At 40.7% G+C, this 25,349-nt stretch overlaps 1 protein-coding gene across 5 annotated transcripts in view; it reads right to left on the bottom strand.

The window, feature by feature from the left end:
* Positions 1–25,349, bottom strand: part of INVS (inversin) — a 166,181-nt gene that overhangs the window by 7,843 nt on the left and 132,989 nt on the right. For 3 of the 5 annotated variants that reach the window (XR_007133271.1, XM_047768041.1, XM_047768045.1), the window contains one exon: positions 15,588–16,305. Coding sequence is in view for 4 of the 5 variants with exons in the window: in XM_047768041.1 (XP_047623997.1) it covers positions 15,588–16,305 (718 nt within the window). In the remaining variant the exon portion in view is untranslated. The remainder of the gene's footprint in view (positions 1–15,587; positions 16,306–25,349) is intronic. The other 2 variants (XM_047768043.1, XM_047768044.1) reach the window with 2 other exon arrangements.

Here is a 25,349-nt window from a genome sequence, read left to right as displayed (position 1 = left end):
ATGCCACAGGTGCTGCCCTAAAAAGAAAGAAGGAAAGAAAAAAAAAAGGTAGTGTAAAACTCACAGGTAATGGTAAACATATAGTCAAAGTTAGAGTGATTGTGTAATATGGTAATGGTGCATAATTCACACACGACTCTAGTGTAAAAGTTAAAAAAAGTAGTAAAAATAACCATAACTACAATACACAATGTAAGAAATATGTAAAGCGTAACATCAATAACCTAATAAAAAGGGGGGGGACAAAGTATAAAATTTAGGAAAGCTATTGAAGATAAGTTACCAGTTATCAGATGTTATTTTAAAATATTCTATATTATTTTAAAATAGTTTATGTAAGCCTCATGGTAACCACAAAAGAAAAGCTTGTACAAAAACACCATGATGAAGAAGTCAAAGTGAACTGATAACAAAAGGCATCAAAATACACAAAAAGACAGCAGAAATAAGGAATAATGGATCAACAAAACAGCCAGAACACAATTAATAAAAAGGCAAGAGTAGATGCTTACCTATCAATAATTACTTTAAGTGTAAATGGATTTATTTTTCCAATCAAGACACAGAAGAGCTGAATAGATTTTTTAAAAAGATCCAATGATGCTGTCTACAAAAGACTCACTTTTGACTGAAATAATAAAGATATTTCAAGCAAATGGCTACTCCCCCAACCAGGGAGGGAGTAGCCATTATAGTTAACAAGGTTAACTATAATTATATCAGACACAACAGACTTTAGAAATGGTAAAAACAAAAAAGAAGGTAATTATATAATGATAAAAGGCTCAAACCATCCAGAAGATATAATGATTGTAAATATTTATGCACCTAATATCAAAGCACATAAATATATAAAGTAAAATGACCTGACCTAACAGGATAAATAAATAGCAATACAGTAATAGCTAGGGATTATAATACTCTACACTGAACAATGGATAAATAACTCAGAGAATCAAAAATGAAACAGCAGATTTGAACAACACTCTAGACCAAAATGGACCTAATAGACACATAGAGAACAGTCTATCCGACAACCAGAAAATACATTCTTCTCAAGTGCACATGGAACATTTTCTAGAATAAATCATGTTAGGCTACAAAACAAATCTTAGCAAATTTAAGAAGACTGAAACCATACCAAGTGTCTTCTCTGATCATATGGCACTAAGCTGGAAATCAGTAATAGGAGGGGAATTGGAAAAAACACAAAACATGGAGATTAAACAACACTCTTCTGAACAACCAATGGATCAAAGAAGAAATTAAAAAGCATCCTGAGATAAGTGAAAATGGAGACTACCCAAACTTATGGGTTACCAAAACTTATGGGATACAGCAAAAGTAATTCTAAGAGGGAAGTTCATAGCAATAAATGCCTATATTAAGAAACAAAAAGATCTCAGATTAAAAAATCTAATTGTATACCTTAAGGAATTAGAAAAACAAAACTGAGCCCAGAGTAGAAGGAAGGAAATAAAGATTAGATCAGCACTGGGAACTATATCTAGACACTTGTGATAGAGCATGATGGAGGATAATGTGAGAAAAAGAATATATATATATGTGGCTGGGTCACTTTACTGTACAGTAAAAAAATTGACAGAACACTGTACACCAGCTAAAATGAAAAAAAAAACCCACAAAAAATAAAGATTAAATCAGAAATAAATGTAATAGAGAAAAGGAAAACAATAAAAAAATTAAAAAACTAAGTTGTTTCTTTGAAAAAATAATCCAATGGACAACTAGACTAACCAAGAGAAAAAAAAGCAACAGGATTCAGGTCAACAAATCATAAATGGAAAATGAAACCCTGCAACTAATATCACAGAAATACAAAGGATCATACGAGACTGCTATGAACAAGTACATACCAACAAACTAGACAACCTAAAGGAAATGGAAAAATTCTTAGAAACAACCAACCTACCATGATAATCAGAAGAAATAAATCTGAACAGACCAATAAAATTTCTTTCATTCTATTAATATAATGTATCACATTGACTTATTTGCACATGTTGAATCATCCGTGCATCCCAGGAATAAATCCTGCCTGATCATGAGGTATGATCCTTTTTAAGTGCTGCCCAACTTGGTTTGCTAGTATTTTGAGAATTTTTGCATCTGAATTCATCAGAGATATTGGCCTATGATTTTCATTCTCTGGCTTTGATGTCAGGGTAATGTGGCCTCATGAAGAATAAAATATCATATGATAGCACTTATATGTGAAATCTAAAGAAAGGATACAAATGAACTTACCTGCAGAACAGACTCTGAAAACATACTTATGGTTACCAAAGAGGACAGCTTGGCAGGGGGTGGGGGTGGGGAGGATGGACTGGTGGTTTCGCACACACACACTATTGTATGTGGAATGACTGGCCAATGGGGACCTGCTATATAGCACAGGAAACTCTACCCAATATTCTGTGATAATCTATATTGGAAAAGAATCTGAAAAAGAATCAATGTGTGTATATGTATAACTGAATCACTTTGTTGTACAGCAGAAATTATCACAACATTGTAAATCAACTACAATAAAACTTTAAAATGAAAAAAAAATGTTAAAAAAAAGGAAGGGAAAAAAAGAGTATGAAGATTGAACCAGTAATTTAATATCTCCAAATGAAGAAAAGCCCAGGACCAGACGGTTTACTGATGAATTTTACTGAACATTTAAAGAAGAATTAATTCCAATCCTTCTCAAACTTCAAAAAATGTGAAGAGGAGTGAACACTTTCAAAATCACTTCATGAAGCCACATTCTGACATCAAAGGCAGAAAAAGAAAATCATAGGTCAATATCCCTGATGAATTTAGATGTAAAAATTCTCAAAATACTAGCAAACCAAATTAGACAGCACTTAAAAAGGATCATTCCCCGTGATCAAGCAGGATTTATTCCTGGGATACAAGGATGGTTCAATACATGCAAATAAGTCAATGTGATACATCATATTAATAGAATGAAAGAAGAAATTCATATGATCATCTCAAAAATTCAACATCTCTTTATGATAAAAACCCTTAAATTCAGTATGGGAGGAATATATCTTAACATAATAAAAGCCACATGTGCCAAGCCCACAGTAATCAATCACATAAGGATTAAAACTTTTCCTTAAGATTAGGAACAAGGGAAGGGTACCTACTCTCACACCACTCCTATTCAGCAAAGTGTAGAAAGCCCTAGCCAGAGGAAACAAGAATGCAGTGTCTTGGGTTGCTGCTGTGGTGCTGGTTCTATCCCTGGTTTGGAAACTTCCACATGCCATAGGCATGGCTAAAATCAAACTTATGCACAGAAAAAGAGTTGGTCAACAAAATGAAAAGGCAACCCATAAATGGTAAAAAAAAAAAAAATTGCAAACCATGTATCTGATAAGAGGTTAATATCCAAAACACATAAAGAACTCATGCAGGACAAGATGGTGGAGTAAAAGGACCTTGAGCTCACCTCCTCTCACAAGCACACCAAAATCACAACTAACTGCTGAATAACTGTAGATAAAAAAAGACTGGAATCTACTAAAAAAGATATTCTACATCCAAAGACATGAACAAACCCAATGGTTGGAGGGGCATACTCATGATATAAACAAATCCCTTACTCCCTGGGTGGGTAGCTCACAAACTGGAGAACAAATGCAGAAGTTCTGCAACAGGAATGAGAGTTCTGAGCCCATGAACTGAGATCTGAGATTCAGAGCCCCTGAATCAGATCTACAGGATCCTCAGCCCGTAGGTCTGGCATCAGGAGAAAGAGCCCCCAGAGCATTTGGCTTGGAAGGCTAGAGGGTTTAAGTGCAGGAATTCCACAGTACTGGAAAAAAGAGACTCCACTCTTGGAGGGCACATATGAAGTTTCACGTGCACTGGGCATAGCATAGCAGTGACTCCATGGGAGCCTGGGCTGCTGTCTTGAAGGGTCTCTTGAGGAGAGAGAGGGTTCACTGTTGGGACAAGGACTCTGGAAGTGAAAGTCCTGGGGAACATTATCAGTGTGAGCTTTCCTGCAGGCTGCCATTTTGGAACCAAGAGCTTTCCTGCAGGCTCTAATGCTGAGATGCCTAAGGCCAAACAACCTATATAAATAAAGCCCAACCCATTAGCAGATAGGCTTCCCAAAGACTATCTGAGCCCACAGCCACCTCTAGACACATCCCTTGCCACTGCTCTGCCCACCAGAGGACCAAGACCCAGGACAACCCACCAGTGGAGAGGCAATGAAGGCAGCCCACACAAGCCTTTAGACCAGCCTCACTTACCAAGGGACAGACACCAGAAGGATAAAAACTACAATCCATCAGCCTGTGGAACTGTGTCTGCAAACACAGATCAGAATATACCATGGGTCCAAGCTAGTCCCTGGTTATTAGGTTATAAGAAGGGAATATATTTCTGAGACACACAGGACATGCCCTAGAGAGGGCCACTCCTCCAAGGTTGAGAAACATAACTAACCTTCCACATACATAAAAAAACAAATAGAAATTTAGACAAAATGAGATGGCAAAGGAATAGGTTCCAGATGAAGGAACATGAAACAACCCCAGTAGAATAACCAAGTGATGTAGAGACAGGCAATCTACCTGAGAAGAGTTCAGAATAATGATCATAAAGATGAACCAAGGGCTTAGGAAAAGAGCAGGTGCATAGAGTGAGAAGTTACAAGAAGTTTTTAACCAAGAGTTAGAAAACATAGATAACAGCCAAACAGAGCTAAAGAACACAATAACTGAAATGAAAAAACATACTAGAAGGAATCAATAGCAAAACAAATGAGATGATGAACAGATAAATGAGCTGGAAGATAGACTGGTGGAAATCACTGCTACAGAACAGAATAAAGAAAAAAGAATAAAAAGAAATGAAGGTAGTTTAAGAGACCTCTGAGATAATGTCAAACACATCAACATTTGTATTACAGGTGTCTCCAAAAGAGAAGAGAGAAATGGCCCAGAAATATATTTGAACAGATAATTGCTGAAAATTTCACTAACATGAAAAAGGAAACATTCACCCAAGTCCAGGAAGTGAAGAGAGTCCCAAACAGGATTAACCCAAGGATGAACATGCTGAGAAACATAGTAATCAAATTGACAAAAATTCAAGATAAATTAAAAGCTACAAGGGAAAAGCAAAAAATATATAAGGGAATCCCCATAAGGTTACCACCTGATTTTTCAGCAGAAACTCTGCATTTCAGAGAATATGGCACAATATATTTAAACTGATGAAAGGGAAAAACCTATAACCAAGAATATTCTACCCAGCAAAGCTCTTGTTGAGATCTGACAGAAAAATCAAAAGCTTTACAGACAAGCAAAAAATAAAATAATTTGGCACCACCAAGCCAGCCTTACAACAACTCCTACAGAAACTTTTCTAGGTGGAAAAGAAAAGGCCACATTTGGAAATGAAATTATAAAATGGCAAAACTCAGAGTTCCCATCGTAGCTCAGCATAAACAAATCTGACTAGCATCCATGAAGACACAGGTTTGACCTCTGGCCTCACTCAGTGGGTTAAGGATCTGGTGTTGCCATGAGCTGTGGTGTAGGTCACAGACACAGCTCAGATCAGATGGTGCTGTGGCTGTGCTGTAGGTGAGCAAATACAGCTCTGATTCAACCCCTAGCCTGGGACCTAACATACACTGCAGGTGTGGCCCTAAAAAAGACCAAAAAAAAAAAAGAAAAAAAAGGAGAACTCACTAGTAAAAGTAAACACACAATAAAGGTAGGAAATCATCTACATATAAATATATCAAAACCAGTAATTGTGAAAGCAGGAGAGTAAAAATGCAGGATATTTGAAATGCATTTGAAGTTTAGAGATCAGTAACTTAAAACAATCACATATATAGAGAGACTGCTATATCAAAATCTTATGGTAACTGCAAACCAAAAATCTATAACAGACACATGCATAAATAAGAAAGGGAAATTCCAACACGACACACTAAAGTTGTCATCAAATCACAAGGAAGGAGAACTAAAGAGGAAAGGAAGAAAAAGCACCTACAAAAATAAATCTAAAACAGTTAAGAAAATGTCAATAAGAACATACATATCAATAATTACCTTAAATGTAAACAGAGAAAATGCTCCAACCAAAAGACATAGACTGCTGAATGAATACTAAACAAGACCTGTATATTTGCTCTCTGAGAGACCCATTTCAGATCTGGAGACAAATACAGACTGAAAGTGAGGTGATGGGAAAAGTTATTCCATGAAAATAGAAATCAAAAGAAATATGGAGTAGCACTACTCATGTCAGACAAAATAGACTTTAAAGCAAAGACTGTTATGGGAGTTCCTTCTGGTGGCTCAGCAGGTTAAGAACTCGACTAGTATCCATGGGGATGCAGGTTTGATCCCTGGCCTCACTCAATGGTTTGGGGATCCAGCATTGCCACAGCTGCAGTGTGGGTCACAGATGCAGGTTGGATCTGGTGTTTCTGTGGCTGTGGCACAGGCCAGCAGCTGCAGCTCTGATTGGACCCCTAGCCTGGGAACTTCCAGGCTGCAGGTACAGCCTTAAAAAAAAAAGACTATTACATGAGACAAAGGACACTCCATAATATTGATGAACCAATCCAAGAAGATATAACAACTATCAGTATATATGCACCCAATGTAGCACCACCAATAATACAAGGCAAATTTTAATAGACATAAAAGGAGAAAATGGTAGTAACACTATACTAGTAGGGGACTTTAACACTCCACTTACATCAACAGACAGATGATCCAGACATGAAATCAATAAGGAAACACAGGCTTTAAATGACACATTATACAGGATGAATTTAATTAGTATCTACAGAGCATTCCATCTGAAAGCAACAGAATACAGATTGTTTTCAAGTACACATGGAACATTCTCCAGGATAGAGCATATGCTAGGCCACAGGACAAGCCTCAGTAAATTTTTAAAAATTGGAATCATATCAAGGATCTTTTCTGATCACAACGATATGAGATTAGAAATCAACTACATAGAGTTCTCTTGTAGTTAAAAGGATTAAGGATCCTGCATTATTACTGCAGTGGCTTGGGTTGCTGCTGTGGTGCAGGTTTGATCCCTGGCCCAGGAACTTCCATGGGTATGACCAAAAAAGAAATCAACTAAGAGAAAAATGCAAAAAACTCAAACATGTGGAGACTAAACAATCTCCTACTCAGCAACCAGTGGATAAGAAGAAATCAAAGAGGAAATTTAAAAAAAAAACCTAGAGAAAATGAAAGCACTAAAACCTATGACATGCAGCAAAAGCAGTTCTAAGAGGGAAGTTTATAGCAATATAAGCTTAATTTAGGAAACAATAAAAATCTCAAACAACCTAAACTTATACCTAAAGCAACTAGAGAAAGAAGAACAAACAAAACCCTAAGTTAGAAGGAAATAAATAAAGCTTAGAGCAGAAATAAATGAAATAAAGACTACAAAAATAGAAAATATGAGTGAAACTAAAAGGTGATTCTTTGAAAAGATAAGCAATATTGATAAACATTTAGCCAGATTCACACACACAAAAAAAGAGAGGGTCCAAATCAATAAAATTAGAAATAAAAAATAAGTTACACCTGACACTAGAGAAATACAAAAGATCATAAAATATTGCTAAAAACAACTACATGCCAATAAAATAGACAACCTAGGAGAAATGGACAAAGTTTTTAGAAAGATACAATCTCCCAAGATTGAATCAGAAAGAAATAGAAAACATGAACAGACCAATCACAAGTATCGAAATTGAATCTGTGATTTAAAAAAACTCAGGACAAACAAAAGTCCAGGACTGGGTGGCTTCATAGGCACTTTCTATCAAACATTTAGATAAGAGTTAACACCTACCCTTCTCAAACTATTGCAAAAAAACTGCAGATGAAGGAACACTCCCAAGTTTATTCTATGAGGCTACTATCACCCTGATACCAAAACCAGAGAGAGATGCCACAAAAGAGAAAACTTTAGGCCAATATCACTGATGAACATAGACCAAAACTCCTAAGCAAAATACTACCAAACAAAATCCAACAACATATTAAAAGGATCATACACCCATTATCAAGTGGAAGTTATCCCAGGGGTGCAAGAATTTTTCAATATCCACATATCAGTCAGTGTGATACACCACATTAACAAAATGAAGAATAAAAACCATATGGTTTCCTCCATAGATGGAGGAAAAAGATTTTGATAAAATTCAACATTTTATCTTGGAGATAAAAACTCTCCAGAAAGTGGGAAGAGAGGGAACCTACCTCAACATAGTAATGGCCATACATAGCAAACTGACAGCTAACATACTCAATGGTGGAAAGCTGAAAGCATTTCTGCTCAGATCAGGAACAAGACAAGAATGTCCACTCATGCCACTTTTATTCAACATGACAATCAGGAAATAAAAGGAATCCAAATTGAAAAAGAAGAAATAAAATTGTCACTGTTTGCAGATGACACGAGGCTATATGTAGAAAATCTCAAAGACACTAACTATCAGGAAATGAGTAAAGCTCATCAATGAATTCTATCAAATTGTAGGATACAAAAATAACACAAAAAATCTCTTGCATTTCTATATACTATGAAATATCAGAAAGAGAAATTAAGGAAACAATCCCACTTACCATTGTATAAAAGAGAATAAAATACTTAGAAGGCAAAAGACCTGAACTCTGAAAGCTATACGAAACGAAAGGAACTGAAGATAACACAGACAAATGGAAGACTATACCATGTTCTTGTATTGGAAGAATCAATATTATCAAAATGACTCTACTACCCAAGGCAATCTACATTTGATGCAATCCCTATCAAATTACCAATGGCATTTTTCACAGAACTAGAACAAAAAAAATTTAAATTTGTATATAAACACAAAAGACCTCAAATGGCCAAAGCAATCTTGAAAAAGAAAAATGGAACTGGAGGAATCAGGCTCCCTGACTTCAGATTATACTACAAAGCTACAGTCATCAAAACAGGATGATATGGGCACAAAACCAGAAATACAGATCAGTAGAACAGGATACAAAGCACAGAGATAAACCCACACACTTATGGTCAACTAATCTTTGACAAAGAAGGCAAGAATAGACAATGAGGAAAAGATACTCTCTTCAGTAAGTGCTGCTGGGAAAACTGAACAGCTACATATAAAAGAATTAAATTAGAACATTTTCTAACACCATACACAAAAACATAGACAGGACACTCTTTGATATAAATTGAAGCAGTATCTTTTTGGATCCATCTCCTAGAGTAATGGAAATTAAAAAAAATAAACAAATGGGGAGTTCCTAAGGGGCTCAGCAGGTTAAGAACCTGACTAGTACCTATGAGGATGTGGGTTTGATCCCTGTCCTTGCTTAGTAGATTAAGAATCTTGCATTGCCATAAGCTGTGGTATAGGCTGCAGATGTGGCTTGGATCCCACATTGCTGTGGCTGTGGTGCAGGCTAGCAGCTGCAGCTCTGATTCGACCCTTTGCCTGGGAACTTTCACATGCCGGGGGTGCACCTTCCATCCCTGCCGCCACCAAAAAAACCCCACAGAAAAACCCTGAACTACAATGAAATATCACCTTACAGTGGTCAGAATGGCCATCATCAAGTGCTCACAAACAATAAATGCTGGAGAGCGGGCGGCAAAAGGAACCTTCCTACACTGTTGGTGGGAATGTAAATTGATACAACCACTATGGAGAACAGTAAGGAGAGTCCTTAAAAAACTAAAGGTAGGAGTTCCCGTCGTGGCACAGTGGTTAACGAATCCGACTAGGAACCATGAGGTTGCGGGTTCGGTCCCTGCCCTTGCTCAGTGGGTTAACGATCCGGTGTTGCCGTGAGCTGTCGTGTAGGTTGCAGACGCGGCTCGGATCCTGCATTGCTGTGGCTCTGGAGTAGGCCGGTGGCTACAGCTCCGATTCAACCCCTAGCCTGGGAACCTCCATATGCCGTGGGAGCGGCCCAAGAAATAGCAACAACAACAACAACAACAACAAAGACAAAAGACAAAAAAAAAAAACTAAAGGTAGAACTACCACATGATCCAATCCTACTCTTGGGCATATATCTGTAGAAAATCGTAATTCAAAAAGATCTATGCACCCCCAAAGTTCATTATAGCACTATTTACAATATACAAGATATGGAAGCAAACAATGTCCACTGACAGATGAATGCATAAAGAAGATGTGGTACATTTATACAATGGAATATTAGCCATAAAAGAATGAAATAATGCCATTTTCAACAACATGGATGGACCTAGAGATTATCATATTAGGTGAAGTCAGTCAGAGAAAGACAAATATCATATCAGTTATATGTAGAATCTAAAGAAAATGATACAAATGACCTTATATACAAAATAGAAACAGACCCACAAACATAGAAAGCAACCTTATGTTGACCAAAGGGGAAAGGGGGCGAGGTACAAATTAGTAGTATCCGATTAACATATACACACTACTATATATAAAATAGATAACCAATAAGGATATACTGTATAGAAAAGGGAATTACACTCAGTATTTTGTAATTACCTTTAAGGAAAAATAATCTTAAAAAAATAAATGTATGTGTGTATAATTGAATCATTTTGCTGTCTACTTTAAAGTAGCAACATTGTAATCAACTATAGTTCAATAAAAAATAAAAATTCAAAACAAAATCTATAAAGAACTCATACAGCTACATATTAAAAAAAAATTAATGGAAAAAAATGGGCCAAGGACCTGAAAAGAAAATTTCCCAAGACATATGAATGCCCAATGGTTATGTAAAAAGTGCTCAACATCATTAATCATCAAGAAGATAAAAATCACAATGTCTCACCTCATGCCCGTTAGAATTTCAGCTGTCATCAAAAAGACAAGGGAAAATACTAGCAAGAATGTGGAGAAAAGGGAACTCTTGCACACTCTTGATAGGACAGTAAACTGGTGCAGCCACCATGGAAAACAGTATGGAGGTTCTCAAAAAGTTAAAAATAGGACTACTGTATGATCTAGAATTTCTTTTTTTTTGTCTTTTTTTGTTGTTGTTGTTGTTGCTATTTCTTGGGCCGCTCCCACTGCATATGGAGATTCCCAGGCTAGGGGCTGAATCGGAGCTGTAGCCACCGGCCTATGCCAGAGCCACACCAACGCGGGATCCGAGCCGCGTCTGCAACCTACACCACAGCTCACGGCAACGCCGGATCGTTAACCCACTGAGCAAGGGCAGGGACCGAACCCGCAACCTCATGGTTCCTAGTCGGATTCGTTAACCACTGCGCCACGATGGGAACTCCTTTTTTTTTGTCTTTTTTTTGTTGTTGTTGTTGCTATTTCTTGGTGATCTAGAATTTCTAATTCTGGGTATATATCTGAAGGAAATGAAATTAGTATGTTGAAGAGACATTTGCACCCCTATATGCATAGCAGCTTTATTTACAATAGCTAGGACACAGAAACAACCTAAGAGTCCACTGATGGACAAATGGATAAAGAAGTTGTGGTACACACACACACAAGAATATTATTTAGCCATAAAAAGAAGGAAATCCTGCTATTTACAACAACATGGTTGGACCTTGAGGGCATTATACGAAGTGAAATAAGTGAAAGACAAATACTGCGTTATCTCACTTACATGTAAAATCTTCAAAAACAAACAAAAACCAAACTCACAGAAAAAGAAATCAGATTTGTGATTATCAGAAGTGGTGGGTGGAGCAAGGGGAACTGGACGAAGGTGACCCAAAGCTTCCAGTTATAAAATAAATAAGTATTGGAAATATAATGTACAGCATGATGACTACAGTTAACACTGCTTTATGGCATATATGAAAGTTGTTAGAGAGTAAATCCTAAGCATTCTCAGCACAGGGAGAAAAACCTTTTTCCTACACAAGATGATGGGTGTTAACTTACTGTGGTAATCATTTCACAATATGTGTACATCAAGTCATTATGCTATATACCTTAAATTTATATAGTACCATAGGTCAATGACGTCACAATAAAACTGGGGGGAAAAGGCTAACTTGCAGAAGGTCACTCAGCTAGGGCCACAAGAGGCCAACTTTCAAAAATCAGTGCTGTCTGGTCCAAGAGCCAAATACTGCTGAGGATTTAGTCTGTTCTGTTCTTGGAGGGGATGCACAGAGGTTTTTAAGAATAGTGGCAAGAGCAAAAGCTGACTTCTACTAAGATCATTCTGCTGGAGAGACGGGCGCAGCACGGGGATGATGGCTATGTTTACGGTTTTTCTGATGGTGTTTATCCCGAGTGCACTCCCAAACCTCTTATTGAGCTCAGCTGCTCTGTAGCCTCTCAAGGAACGCTGCACCAGTGTTCCTTATCTGTAGCTGACTAACTCCTCCTGGTGAGCCTACAGGGTGCTGCAGAGAGTAGCAGGCCCAATGCCTGGTCTTAAGATACACCAAATGGGAAATAATCTTCCCATGTGCTCCAAGCTTCTTGCAAGGCCTGATGCAGCCCCTCCCTTCTGGCCTAAAGGCTGATTTCAGCTGAACTACATAATTCTTCCTTTCTTTCCTAGAGAGCGACAAACCATGGCATCACTTTACTAGAATATGTACCACATTTCCAAAAAGCTAACTGTAGAGAAAATCAAGAATCATGAGACAATGTCATTCCACAGCTCAGTTCTTCCACACTCCGCTCTGTGGGCAGAGGACTCGCTGGGAAGCCCCTAGTGCCGGCTGGAGCTGCCACAGCTTAACTGGCTCTGGTACGGAGACCCAGTCTGTGTCTGATGGTCCTAGGGGTCGGCATCATAGCCTCTATTCTTCTCAATGATAACATGCACTCCTGGTTCATTGAGAATCCAAACAGCCAATTGTCCCTTCAGCCCTGGGCTCAGGGCTCTTGTTGTGTCTAGCCTACCCTTGCTTATTGACCTTAGAACATGCCTGAAAGAAGCTGAAAGAAAGTGGCTTACCCACAGCAGCACCTCTTTGCCACAGCAGCTTCCCAGACCATCCTAGCTCATCTAGTAGGTGTCCAGTTTCAATCTTTAAAATAGTCAAGTCTTTGGAAAACAGACTAGTGCCTGCCTGATGGGAGAGGGAGGGGGTGGGAAGGAAGGGAGCTTGGGCTTATCAGACACAACTTAGGATAGATTTACAAGGAGATTCTGCTGAGTAGCATTGAGAACTATGTCTAGATACTCATGTTGCAACAGAACAAAGGGTGGGGGAAAAAAATGTAAGGATAACTTGATCCCCTTGCTGTACAGTGGGAAAATAAAATAAAATAATAAAATAATCAAGTCTTGATTGGAACACTTTGAGATGAAGCTTCATTTTCTCTGGGTTCAATCTGCTCACCCCATCCTGTCCATCTTCCAGCTGGTCTGCCTCCCATGACAATGGCCTGCGTTTATGGGGGCTCAAGCACCAAGCCCTGTTCCCTGCCCCAGCCCTCAGTGCCCCTCAGGTTTGGCGTCTGACACCACACATTGTCCACCGACAGCACCTTGGGCTTCTGCACTTCAAGTGGAAGATACATATGGCTATAGCACAATCAATAAAGGCTTTTTCACTGTCACCAGCCACAGGACGTGCCACAATGTGCAGCTTCCCAGAAGCCCTTTGGGAGTGGATGTCCCGGGTCTCAGAATCACACAGAGAGGGCCTGTGTAACTGCCTCCCCAGCCGGGATGCAAACTATGGGCCCACTGTTCTTGGGGGGATGACTGAAGGCTCATTTGCTGCTATGGGCATTTACTGACAGGATTTGTCAGTGCCTGACTCTTCAAAAGAGTCAAAGGACAGTCTGACCAGGAGACACTGCAGCTGGGGAGCAGCTGCGGGGCCTGACATGGCAAACCTCATGGGCTTGTTTGGATCCCAGGTTTCGGCTAAAATACGTCACAAAAAGCTCCTCTCGGGTGGTAGCCAGTGCCCGTTCTGGCAGAGCGCCCCAAGCAGGGGGAGCAAGGACCATTCCCATGTGTGGTTTCAGAGGGAGACAGTCCCGACTGAAAGCCAGCACTGGCACTTACCAGCTCTGAAACCTGGGGAGGTTAATGAAGCTCTCTGTACTGGAGTTTCCTCACCCGTGGAATGGGGAGAATAGTATCTACTTCACAGGGTTACTGTGAGAATGAAGCGAATTAATACATGTAAAACTACTCAGAGCAGCGTCTGGCCTAAGTGCCCAGTGAATGCCAACTACTAGTATAAAAGAACAGCAACAACAACATCCCCTATAACAATATTACCTTGATGCAAGTGAGACATCCAGGCAGACTGTTCTCCTCCAGCCTGTTCTGAGGTCAAGAGCATGAGGTTGGCCTCCGCCTCCATTATTCTAACCAGAGTGAACTACTGAGGATGTAAGGGAAAGGCCCCAGGACTCAAGACAGGTAGGCCTTCAAGTGCTGGGTCTGACTCTTAGAACAAGTCATTTTCCCTGAGACCATCCGCTTACTTGTCTGAAAACCCTGATACTAACCCCTATCACGAGGGCTTCCTCATGTGGTTGGGAAAGGAGAGGGGATTGGGCACGAGATGACTCTGTAAATGACCATGAGCTTGAACAGGTGAGAGGATGCACTACAGCAAAGGCCGTGCACGCATGAGGAGACTGCCCCGCTCTGGACTAGAAGACTCGGGTACGACAGTCCCCGAGGCCTCTGCCTGGACCTCACAAGACGCTCACCTCTGCATTTGCCGATGGCAGGGTCTCTCTGGCCCTTTTATCTCCTGACACGGGCGCTAATATGCGGCACACCTGCACTCTGCTAGCTCGTGATTTGCTAGCTTTGTTCCCTATCAAACTTCCTCTAGCTGGAAATGGAGGCCACGGGACTCCCACATGTCAACAACGGGTCTGGCTCTCCCCTGAGCATGGTTATTGGTAAAAGGCCTAATCTGGATTTAGGCCCTAGTGAAGCGCCTGCTGTGTGAAGGAGATTATATATTCGCAGCAAAGGGCTCCTCCAGTATTCCCCTAACTACACTCCGCTAGTACCCGTTTCAGTAATTCAGGAAGCCTCCACTACCACTCCCCGCACCTACCCCACATTCTGAGCTTGGTCGTTGCTCACACAGGCTTTTGTGATGAAGTTGAGTCAAACAATCTAATTCCTGGGTAGTAAAAAAAGAAAATATCTTGCACGTGTGGTGCTTTAGAATTTACAAAGCAGGCATGATCTCATTCTAGCAAACTGTCATATAAGCAGGACAGGTGTGGCATTGTTCAATCCCATTTTTACAGAGGAGGAAACTGAGGGTCAGGGAGGCCAGGTGATTTGCTCAAGGTCAGATAACCTGGTAGAACTTACCTGAAATTCGGGCTTCCTAGTGTTTCATTTACACCAAGCTTTCCTGGGTGCCTTCCTATCTTTCTGGGTGAAAACACCTTCCAAATGACTTACCCAATACAAATTACTAAAATCTACATGTGTGTGAACCTCATGGCTAGGTTCAATAACATTGACCTTGTAAAAATACGCCAGCACATGGGATTCACTAGAAAGTGTTACAAAGCACAGGGACCAGGACAACCACAGAACCAAAGATGCAGTGGCACCCCATCTTCCTACCTTCTCCAGGCCCGCTGGATGACGGCCGCTGCCTTGTTCTTTTTTCGAAACAGCTCTTTCCTGCTTCGTTCTCTCTGGATTATCTGCAGCCGCAGCTCTACGGGGAGAAGGTCAATATTCACACTCTGCCCAGACAGGAGACCAGGTGCTGGATCAGTCTCCTTTGACAGCTGAGCGTCCTCAGACAGGGCAGATGTCCCCAGCTTCCTGACTCCTGACCTCAACACCTCTGTGCTCTCTGGCAAATCTGAGTAAGTCCCTCTTGCGAGCTTGTCCTGAGTCACTGTGTTTCTTGGTGTCCGGTGGTGGAGAGGACTCTGCCCAGCATGGACCGCCTCCCCTTTGGCACTGCCAGGCCGGCTGGACCCAGCCGGGGAGCGCCTTCCTCCTCTGAGCTCTTGGATGCGCCTTTTCTGGGAGGCACATTTGGCTTTGGGTGCTGCGTCCTGCCGCCGGCTGGGCTTCTGGTGGCCGTCCTGCTGTGGAAGGCTTGCAGTTGCCTGACTGGGTTCCTCTCCCTCCTCGTCAGGCCCAGCCCCCCGGACACAGGAGGGCTGCTTCAAGGAGCCTTTCCCCTTGTCACACTGCTGCTCGCCAACTGTCTCACCTCTGGACTTCTCAACAGAGGACACCCCTGGACGCCTGTTTCCATCATTGCCTTCTTTGGGACTGAAGTGGACACAGGCAGATCGGCCTTTAGAATGTTCTCTGGCTTTCTCTTGGGGAGACAAGGAGAAAGGGGGAGAATCTTTATTGTCCAAAACTTGCAGAGTAGAGCAGTTCTGCTCACTTGTTCACATAAAATGTTCATACCTGTTCTTCTCATATCACCATGACAGTGCTATTTATGATTATGAAAAATTGTTTAACTTCTATTTCCAGCAATGGTAGGTTAGAGAACCTGAAAGCCTTACCTACAAATACCCCAAAATGCTGACTAAAATACAATAAACATTATTTTAGAAGCACTACAGTGACTAAGAAAATAAATGAAATTCCTGGGTGCCAAAAACAAAGAGAAAATGGAGAACCCGAGTGAAAAGCATGTAAGCTGATCCAGCGACTGTCAGGCAGGTAACAGTGGTGAAGTGGCAACAGCTGGTCTTCTTAAATGATAAGTTCCATTTTAACATCCAGCTGAGAACAGAAAATGAAGCCTAGCAGGCAGAAGGTTAACTGGAACCAAGGCCCTGCATGAAGCCAGGACTCCTGAGGTGGTAGACCCTTGAGAAATGATAGTCCAGATTTTAAAAATCTGCTTCCCAACACTGGGAGATGACAAGGAAGTTTGTCTCAGCCTAGGTTCCGGAGGAGGTAAGTCTTCCAGGAGAATCTGAAACCAAAGTCCTGTGCCACAGGAAACATTAATATAAAAAAGCAAGTCTCAGAATGCTGGTATGGCAGGATGCCTCCTAGACCAAACACAATACTGCTTAAGGGTGGCATGTGCTCAACTCAGGCTGCACAGAGGAGACCTCCTGAAGATAACTTCACAGTCCAAAATGACAAAATTCACAAGGAAACAATCTACTCTGAGGGATGGTTAATAGAGAAAATAGCAAGGTTACATCAACAACAACTTCATCGAACAGAACAGCGTGTGTGTGTGTGTGTGTGTGTGTGTGTGTGTGTGTGCACGCGCGCATGCATACACACACACACACACTGACTAAAGACACAAAAGAAATTTTAAAATGTGAGAAAAGAATATACGTATTTTAAAATAACTAAATATAAAATCTAAAATGAAAATTTTAGTTTCAATGTAGAAAACAGTGAAGGAACTTCTATAATGACAGAATTGAAGCACACTTAGCACTAAAAACAATAGAAAAGTTGAACAAAATATTATAAACCACCTGTCTGAAGACTTAACAAGGCAGGAAAAAATGTGGGGCCAAGATCCAAGAGAATCAAGAAACCAAAAGATGAGCAAGGCATCTGGGGTATGTATCCCTAGGGAAATAAGCCTAAGGTTTGGAAGACAAAATTTGGAGTCTAGATCCTGCTGAGAAGCACTGTTTTGGACTAGGAGCTAGAAGACTATGTCTTAGCAGAAAAGGTGAACTGGCAATGGATTGACCCTTATAGGGACTGAAGCCCAGCGATGCATCATCTGGATTAAGGTGACCTTGGATTGATCTTGCTCCTGAATGTGTGACAGAAGCCAATGTAAATCCACCCTGGAGGAATTAATTTCACCTTGGGCTTCAAGTTATTTCTCTAACTTTTTATATTTACTAGTCCAGTAATTAATGAAAAATATACAGGGAGATGAGACAAGACAATTTTGAGAGAGGGAGAGAGGGAGGGAGTGAGGAAGGAAGAGAGGAGGAGGGAGAGAGGGAGAGAGACAATAAAACAGACATGCAGGTTATCTAGATAATGTGTTTTCAGAAACAGACTTTAAAATAATTACTCTTAAGTGCAAGAGTATATAAGCAATGCTACTGTTCATGTAAGAAAGAAGGGGATATATGAAATATACTTATATCTGCTCATTTGCACAAAAGAAATACAGAAAGGATAATCCAGAAACCAAAGAGACTGGATCCCTACGGGGATGGAGTGGGAAAGCGTAGAAAGAAGAGGGAAATGGAAACTGAGGAGTAGGATGAGGCAGGAGAAGCATCTCTCTGGGTTATCCTTTCTGTATAGCTCTCTTAGAACGCCTATAATGTTTCACACACACCAAAACAAACCAAACCAAACCAATTAATTAAGGCCACAAGCTACCACTACACACTTACTAGAAGGGTGAAAATCAAAAACACTGACAACACCAAATGCCGATGAGGATGAGAAGCAAGAGAAACTCTCATTCATTGCTGGTGGAACGCATAATGATACCGCCACTTCAGAAGGCTATTTGGCAGTTTCATAGGAAACTGAATATATTCTTACCATACAATCTAGCAATCCTGCTCTTTGGTATTTCTCCAAATGAATTAAAACCTTATGTCCACCCAACATCTTGCATATGGATTTTTATAGTACTTTTATTCATAACTGCCCAAACCTGAAGCAACCAAGATGTTCTTCAGTAGGTGAACAGACTGTGATATGTCCACAGACAATGGAATATTATTCAGCAATAAAAAGAAACAAACTAGGAGAGGGAGGACAAGATGGCGGAGGAGTAGGGGGACACGCTCGCCCTCTCCCACAAACACAACAAAAAAAGCACATCTACAGAATAAATGACTCGCACAGAACAGCAACCAATCGCTGGCAGAGGAACCCAAACTCCAATAACGGCAAGAAGTTCGTGACATTACGGGGCAGAACGGGAGAAAAGAGGAGAGTTAGAGAAGGTGAATCCAAGCGGGACGGGCGCTCCCGAAAGGGAACTGCGGAGGAGAAAGGGATCCCGCACCCTGGAAAGTCACCTACTCAGGGGAAAGATCAAACGAACCGGAGGAATTTCCAGATGCAGAGAAGAGTGTAGCAGTAAGTTGGAGTACGGAAAAGCCGATCAAGAACCGAACGGACCATCTGAACTACGGGCAGAGTCACCAAAAATTGAGACGCCTGGGTGGGGGCTGGGCACCAAGTCCTCGGCTCCAGAGGTTAGTCCCTGGGAAAGGGCCGGGGGACGCCTGGGGGGGGGCTGGGCACCGAGACCTCGCCTCCGAAGGTTAGTCACCGAGAAAGGGCCTGGGGGATGCCTGGGTGGGGGCTGGTCACCAAGACCTTGCCTCCAAAGGTTAGTCGCCGAGAAAGGGCCGGGGGACGCCTGGGTGGGGGCTGGGCACCGAGACCTCGGCTCCAGAGGTTAGTCCCCGAGATCGGGCTGGGGGGGCAAGGCAGAGCGGAAACTGCTTGGGAGGTCTAGAAACATTTGACGGGGCAGAGACTGCCTGGGAGACTAGAAAACAAAGCTGTCACAGAGGAAGGGAGCAATACTCTAGGGGCGGGGAAGTGGAAAGCCGCATCAGAGGGAACCTGGGAGAAGAGCCTGGTGTGCGCCCGTGCTGGGGAGGGGAGAGAAGAAGGGGTGGGTCCCCATAGAATACCCCCCACGCCACAGCAAGCTTACAGGCCTGCTAGCTAGCTGAAAGCAGTGCTTCCCAGTGCATCCCCTCCCCCCACCCCCACCACCCCCTACGCTCTTGCCGAACCTGGGGCTGCCTGCCATCCAGGAGGGCTGGCCTCAACAATTGCCTGAAGCCTACCACCGCAGGGACTGACCCTGCACAGGCCTGCTTGCCCTAGTCCAAAACAGTGCTTCTCAGCAGGATCTAGACTCCAAATTTTGTCTTCCAAACCTTAGGCTTATTTCCCTAGGGATACATACCCCAGATGCCTTGCTCATCTTTTGGTTTCTTGATTCTCTTGGATCTTGGCCCCACATTTTTTCCTGCCTTGTTAAGTCTTCAGACAGGTGGTTTATAATATTTTGTTCAACTTTTCTATTGTTTTTAGTGCTAAGTGTGCTTCAATTCTGTCATTATAGAAGTTCCTTCACTGTTTTCTACATTGAAACTAAAATTTTCATTTTAGATTTTATATTTAGTTATTTTAAAATACGTATATTCTTTTCTCACATTTTAAAATTTCTTTTGTGTCTTTAGTCAGTGTGTGTGTGTGTGTATGCATGCGCGCGTGCACACACACACACACACACACACACACACACACACACGCTGTTCTGTTCGATGAAGTTGTTGTTGATGTAACCTTGCTATTTTCTCTATTAACCATCCCTCAGAGTAGATTGTTTCCTTGTGAATTTTGTCATTTTGGACTGTGAAGTTATCTTCAGGAGGTCTCCTCTGTGCAGCCTGAGTTGAGCACATGCCACCCTTAAGCAGTATTGTGTTTGGTCTAGGAGGCATCCTGCCATACCAGCATTCTGAGACTTGCTTTTTTATATTAATGTTTCCTGTGGCACAGGACTTTGGTTTCAGATTCTCCTGGAAGACTTACCTCCTCCGGAACCTAGGCTGAGACAAACTTCCTTGTCATCTCCCAGTGTTGGGAAGCAGATTTTTAAATCTGGACTATCATTTCTCAAGGGTCTATGGAGAACCATAGAATCAACTGGAACACGAGGTTCAAATGGCAATAAATAATCATCTATCAATTATCACCTTAAATGTCAATGGACTGAATGCCCCAATCAAAAGGCACAGAGTGGCTGAGGGGATAAAAAGGAAAAAACCTTCAATATGCTGCCTACAAGAAACTCACCTTAGGACAAAAGATACATATAGATTGAAAGTGAAAGGGTGGGGAAAAATATTTCACGCCAATAGACATGACAGAAAAGCAGGAGTTGCAACGCTCATATCAGACAAAATAGACTTTAAAACAAAAGACATAAAGAAAGACAAAGAAGGACACTACTTAATGATTAAGGGATCCATCCAAGGAGAGGATGTTACTATCGTCAACATATATGCCCCAAATACAGGAGCACCCAGATACATACAACAAATATTAACAGACATAAAGGGAGATATTGATGAGAATACAATCATAGTAGGAGACCTTAATACCCCCCTCACATCAATGGACAGATCCTCTAGACAGAAAACCAATAAAGCAACAGAGATCCTAAAGGAAACAATAGAAAAGTTAGACTTAATTGATATCTTCAGGACACTACATCCAAAAAAAGCAGAATACACATTCTTCTCAAATGCTCATGGAACATTCTCAAGAATCAACCACATATTGGGACACAAAGCTAATCTCAATAAATTTAGGAGCATAGAAATTATCTCAAGTATCTTCTCTGACCACAATGCCATGAAATTAGAAATCAACCATGGGAAAAGAAATGACAAAAAACCTACTACACGGAGACTAAACAACATGCTACTAAAAAACCAATGGGTCAATGAGGAAATCAAGAAGGAAATTAAAAACTACCTTGAAACAAATGATAATGAAGACAAAACCATTCAAAATCTATGGGATACTGCGAAAGCAGTGCTCAGAGGGTAATTTATAGCAATACAGGCCTTTCTCAAAAAAGAAGAAAGAGCCCAAATTGACAACTTAACCCTCCACCTAAATGAATTAGAAAAAGAAGAACAAAAAAGTCCTAAAGTCAGCAGAAGGAAGGAAATTATAAAGATCAAAGAAGAAATCAATAAAAGAGAGACTCAAAAAACAATAGAGAAAATTAATAAAACCAATAGCTGGTTCTTTGAAAAGGTGAACAAAATTGACAAACCCCTGGCCAGACTCACTAAAAAGAGGAGAGGAAGAACTCAAATAACCAAAATTATAAATGAAAAAGGAGAAATCACAATGGATACAGCAGAAATACAAAAAACCATAAGAATACTATGAACAACTATACGGCAACAAGTTTGACAATCTGGAAGAAATGGACAATTTTCTAGAATCTTACAGCCTGCTGAAACTGAATCAAGTAGAAACAGACCAACTGAACAGACCGATCACTAGAAATGAAATGGAAGAGGTCATAAAATCACTCCCTACAAATAAAAGTCCAGGACCAGATGGCTTCACAGGTGAATTTTATCAAACATATAAAGAGGAATTGGTGCCCATCCTCCTTAAACTCTTTCAAAAGGTTGAAGAAGAAGGAAGACTCCCAAAGACATTCTATGATGCCACCATCACCCTCATTCCAAAACCAGACAGAGATACCACCAAAAAAGAAAACTATCGCCCAATATCATTGATGAATATAGATGCAAAAATTCTCAACAAAATCTTAGCCAACCGAATCCAACAACATACCAAAAAAATTATACACCATGACCAGGTTGGGTTCATCCCAGATACACAAGGATGGTTCAACATACGCAAATCAATCAGCATCATACACCACATTAACCAAAAAAAAGTCAAAAATCATATGATCATCTCAATAGATGCAGAAAAAGCATTTGACAAAGTCCAACATCCATTCATGATCAAGACCCTCGCCAAAGTGGGTATAGAGGGAACATTCCTGAATATAATCAAAGCCATTTATGAGAAACCCACAGCAAATATAATCCTCAATGGGGAAAAACTGAAAGCCTTCTCACTCCAATCTGGAACAATATAGGGATGCCCACTCTCACCACTGCTCTTCAACATAGTTTTGGAAGTCCTAGCCACAGCAATTAGACAAACAAAAGAAATCAAAGGCATCCATATAGGAAGAGAAGAGATCAAACTGTCACTGTATGCAGATGACATGATACTATACATAGAAAACCCTAAGGACTCAACCCCAAAACTACTTGAACTGATTCATAAATTCAGCAAAGTAGCAGGATATAAGATTAACATTCAGAAGTCAGTTGCATTTCTGTATACCAGCAATGAAATATTAGAAAAGGAATACAAAAATACGATACCTTTTAAAATTGCACCTCACAAAATCAAATACCTCGGAATACACCTGACCAAGGAGGTAAAGGACCTATATGCCGAGAACTATAAAATTTTGATCAAAGAAATCAAAGAAGATGTAAAGAAATGGAAACCTATTCCATGTTCCTGGATTGGGAAAATCAATATTGTAAAAATGGCCATACTACCCAAAGCAATCTACAGAGTCAATGCAATCCCTATCAGATTACCCATGACATTTTTCACAGAACTAGAACAAACAATCCAAACATTTATATGGAACAACAAAAGACCCAGAATCGCCAAAGCTATCCTGAGAAACAAAAACCAAGCAGGAGGCATAACTCTCCCAGACTTCAAGAAATACTACAAAGCCACAGTCATCAACACAGTGTGGTACTGGTATCAAAACAGACAGACAGACCAATGGAACAGAATAGAGAATCCGGAAATAAACCCTGACACCTATGGTCAATTAATCTTTGACAAGGGAGGCAAGAACATAAAATGGCAAAAAGAAAGTCTATTCAGCAAGCATTGCTGGGAAACCTGGACAGCTGCATGCAAAGCAATGAAACTAGAACACACCCTCACACCATGCACGAAAATAAACTCAAAATGGCTGAAAGACTTAAATATACGACAGGACACCATCAAACTCCTAGAAGAAAACATAGGCAAAACACTCTCGGACATCAACATCATGAATATTTTCTCAGGTCAGTCTCCCAAAGCAATAGAAATTAGAGCAAAAATAAACCCATGGGACCTCATCAAACTGAAAAGCTTTTGCACAGCAAAGGAAACCCAAAAGAAAACAAAAAGACAACTTTCAGAATGGGAGAAAATAGTTGCAAATGATGCACCCGACAAGGGCTTAATCTCTAGAATATATAAACAACTTATACAACCCAACAGCAAAAAAACCAATCAATCAATGGAAAAATGGGCAAAAGACCTGAATAGACATTTCTCCAAAGAAGATATACAGATGGCCAACAAACACATGAAAAAATGCTCAACATCGCTGGTTATAAGAGAAATGCAAATCAAAACTACCATGAGATATCACCTCACACCAGTCAGCATGGCCATCATTAATAAATCCACAAATAACAAGTGCTGGAGGGGCTGTGGTGAAAAGGGAACCCTCCTGCACTGTTGGTGGGAATGTCAACTGGTACAGCCACTATGGAGAACAGTTTGGACATACCTTAGAAATCTATACATAGAACTTCCATATGACCCCGCAATCCCACTCTTGGGCATCTATCCGGACAAAACTCTACTTAAAAGAGACACATGCACCCGCATGTTCATTGCAGCACTATTCACAATAGCCAGGACATGGAAACAACCCAAATGTCCATCGACAGAGGATTGGATTCGGAAGAGGTGGTATATATACACAATGGAATACTACTCAGCCATAAAAAAGAATGACATCATGCCATTTGCAGCAACATGGATGGAGCTAGAGAACCTCATACTGAGTGAAATGAGCCAGAAAGACAAAGACAAAGACCATATGATATCACTTATAACTGGAATCTAATATCCAGCACAAATGAACATCTCCTCAGAAAAGAAAGTCATGGACTTGGAGAAGAGACTTGTGGCTGCCTGATGGGAGCGGGAGGGAGGGGGAGGGAGTGGGAGGGATCGGGAGCTTGGGCTTATCAGACAGAACTTAGAATAGATTTACAAGGAGATCCTGCTGAATAGCATTGAGAACTTTGTCTAGATACTCATGTTGCAACAGAAGAAAGGGTGGGGGAAAAATGTAATTGTAATGTATACATGTAAGAATAAACTGACCTCCTTGCTGTACAGTGGGAAAATAAAAAAAATTATTTAAAAAAAAAAAGAAACTAAAAGGAGGTGAGCAAAAAATGAGATGTGTACTAAAAAGAAACGAGGTACCAATCCATGAAGAATATCATTAAGTGAAATATTACTTTACTTGCGTGAACATAACTAACGCACATTACTAAGTGGCGGAAACCACTCTGAAAAGGTATGATTCCAACTATATGACATTCTGGAAAAAGGCAAAATTATGGAGACTCTAAACGGATCAGTGGTTGCCAGGTGTTCAGGGAGGAAAGTGATGCACCGGCAGAGCACAGAGGATTTTTAGGGAAAAGTGATGGTCACTTTTATGTGTCAACTTGACTGGTATAGGGATGCCCAGATAGTAAAACATTATTTCTGGGTGTGTCTGTGAGGGTGTCTCTGGAAGCATTTGAACTAGCAGTCTGAGTAAAGAAGATCACCCTCACGAAGGCAAGTGGGCACCGTCCAGTCTGTTCAGGGCCTAAAGAGAACAAAACAGTAGAGGAAGGGTGAATTTGCTCTCTTTGCTTGGGCTGGGGCATCAGTTTCCTCTGCCTTGGTCACAGGTGCTCCTGTTTATAAAGCTTTTAGATATGGATCAGG

Source organism: Phacochoerus africanus, chromosome 2 (genome assembly GCF_016906955.1).
Source record: "Phacochoerus africanus isolate WHEZ1 chromosome 2, ROS_Pafr_v1, whole genome shotgun sequence".
In the NCBI taxonomy this organism is placed as follows: domain Eukaryota; kingdom Metazoa; phylum Chordata; class Mammalia; order Artiodactyla; family Suidae; genus Phacochoerus; species Phacochoerus africanus.
The sequence above is the reverse complement of the archived record's forward strand: the minus strand, read 5'-3'. Positions and strand labels throughout refer to the sequence as shown.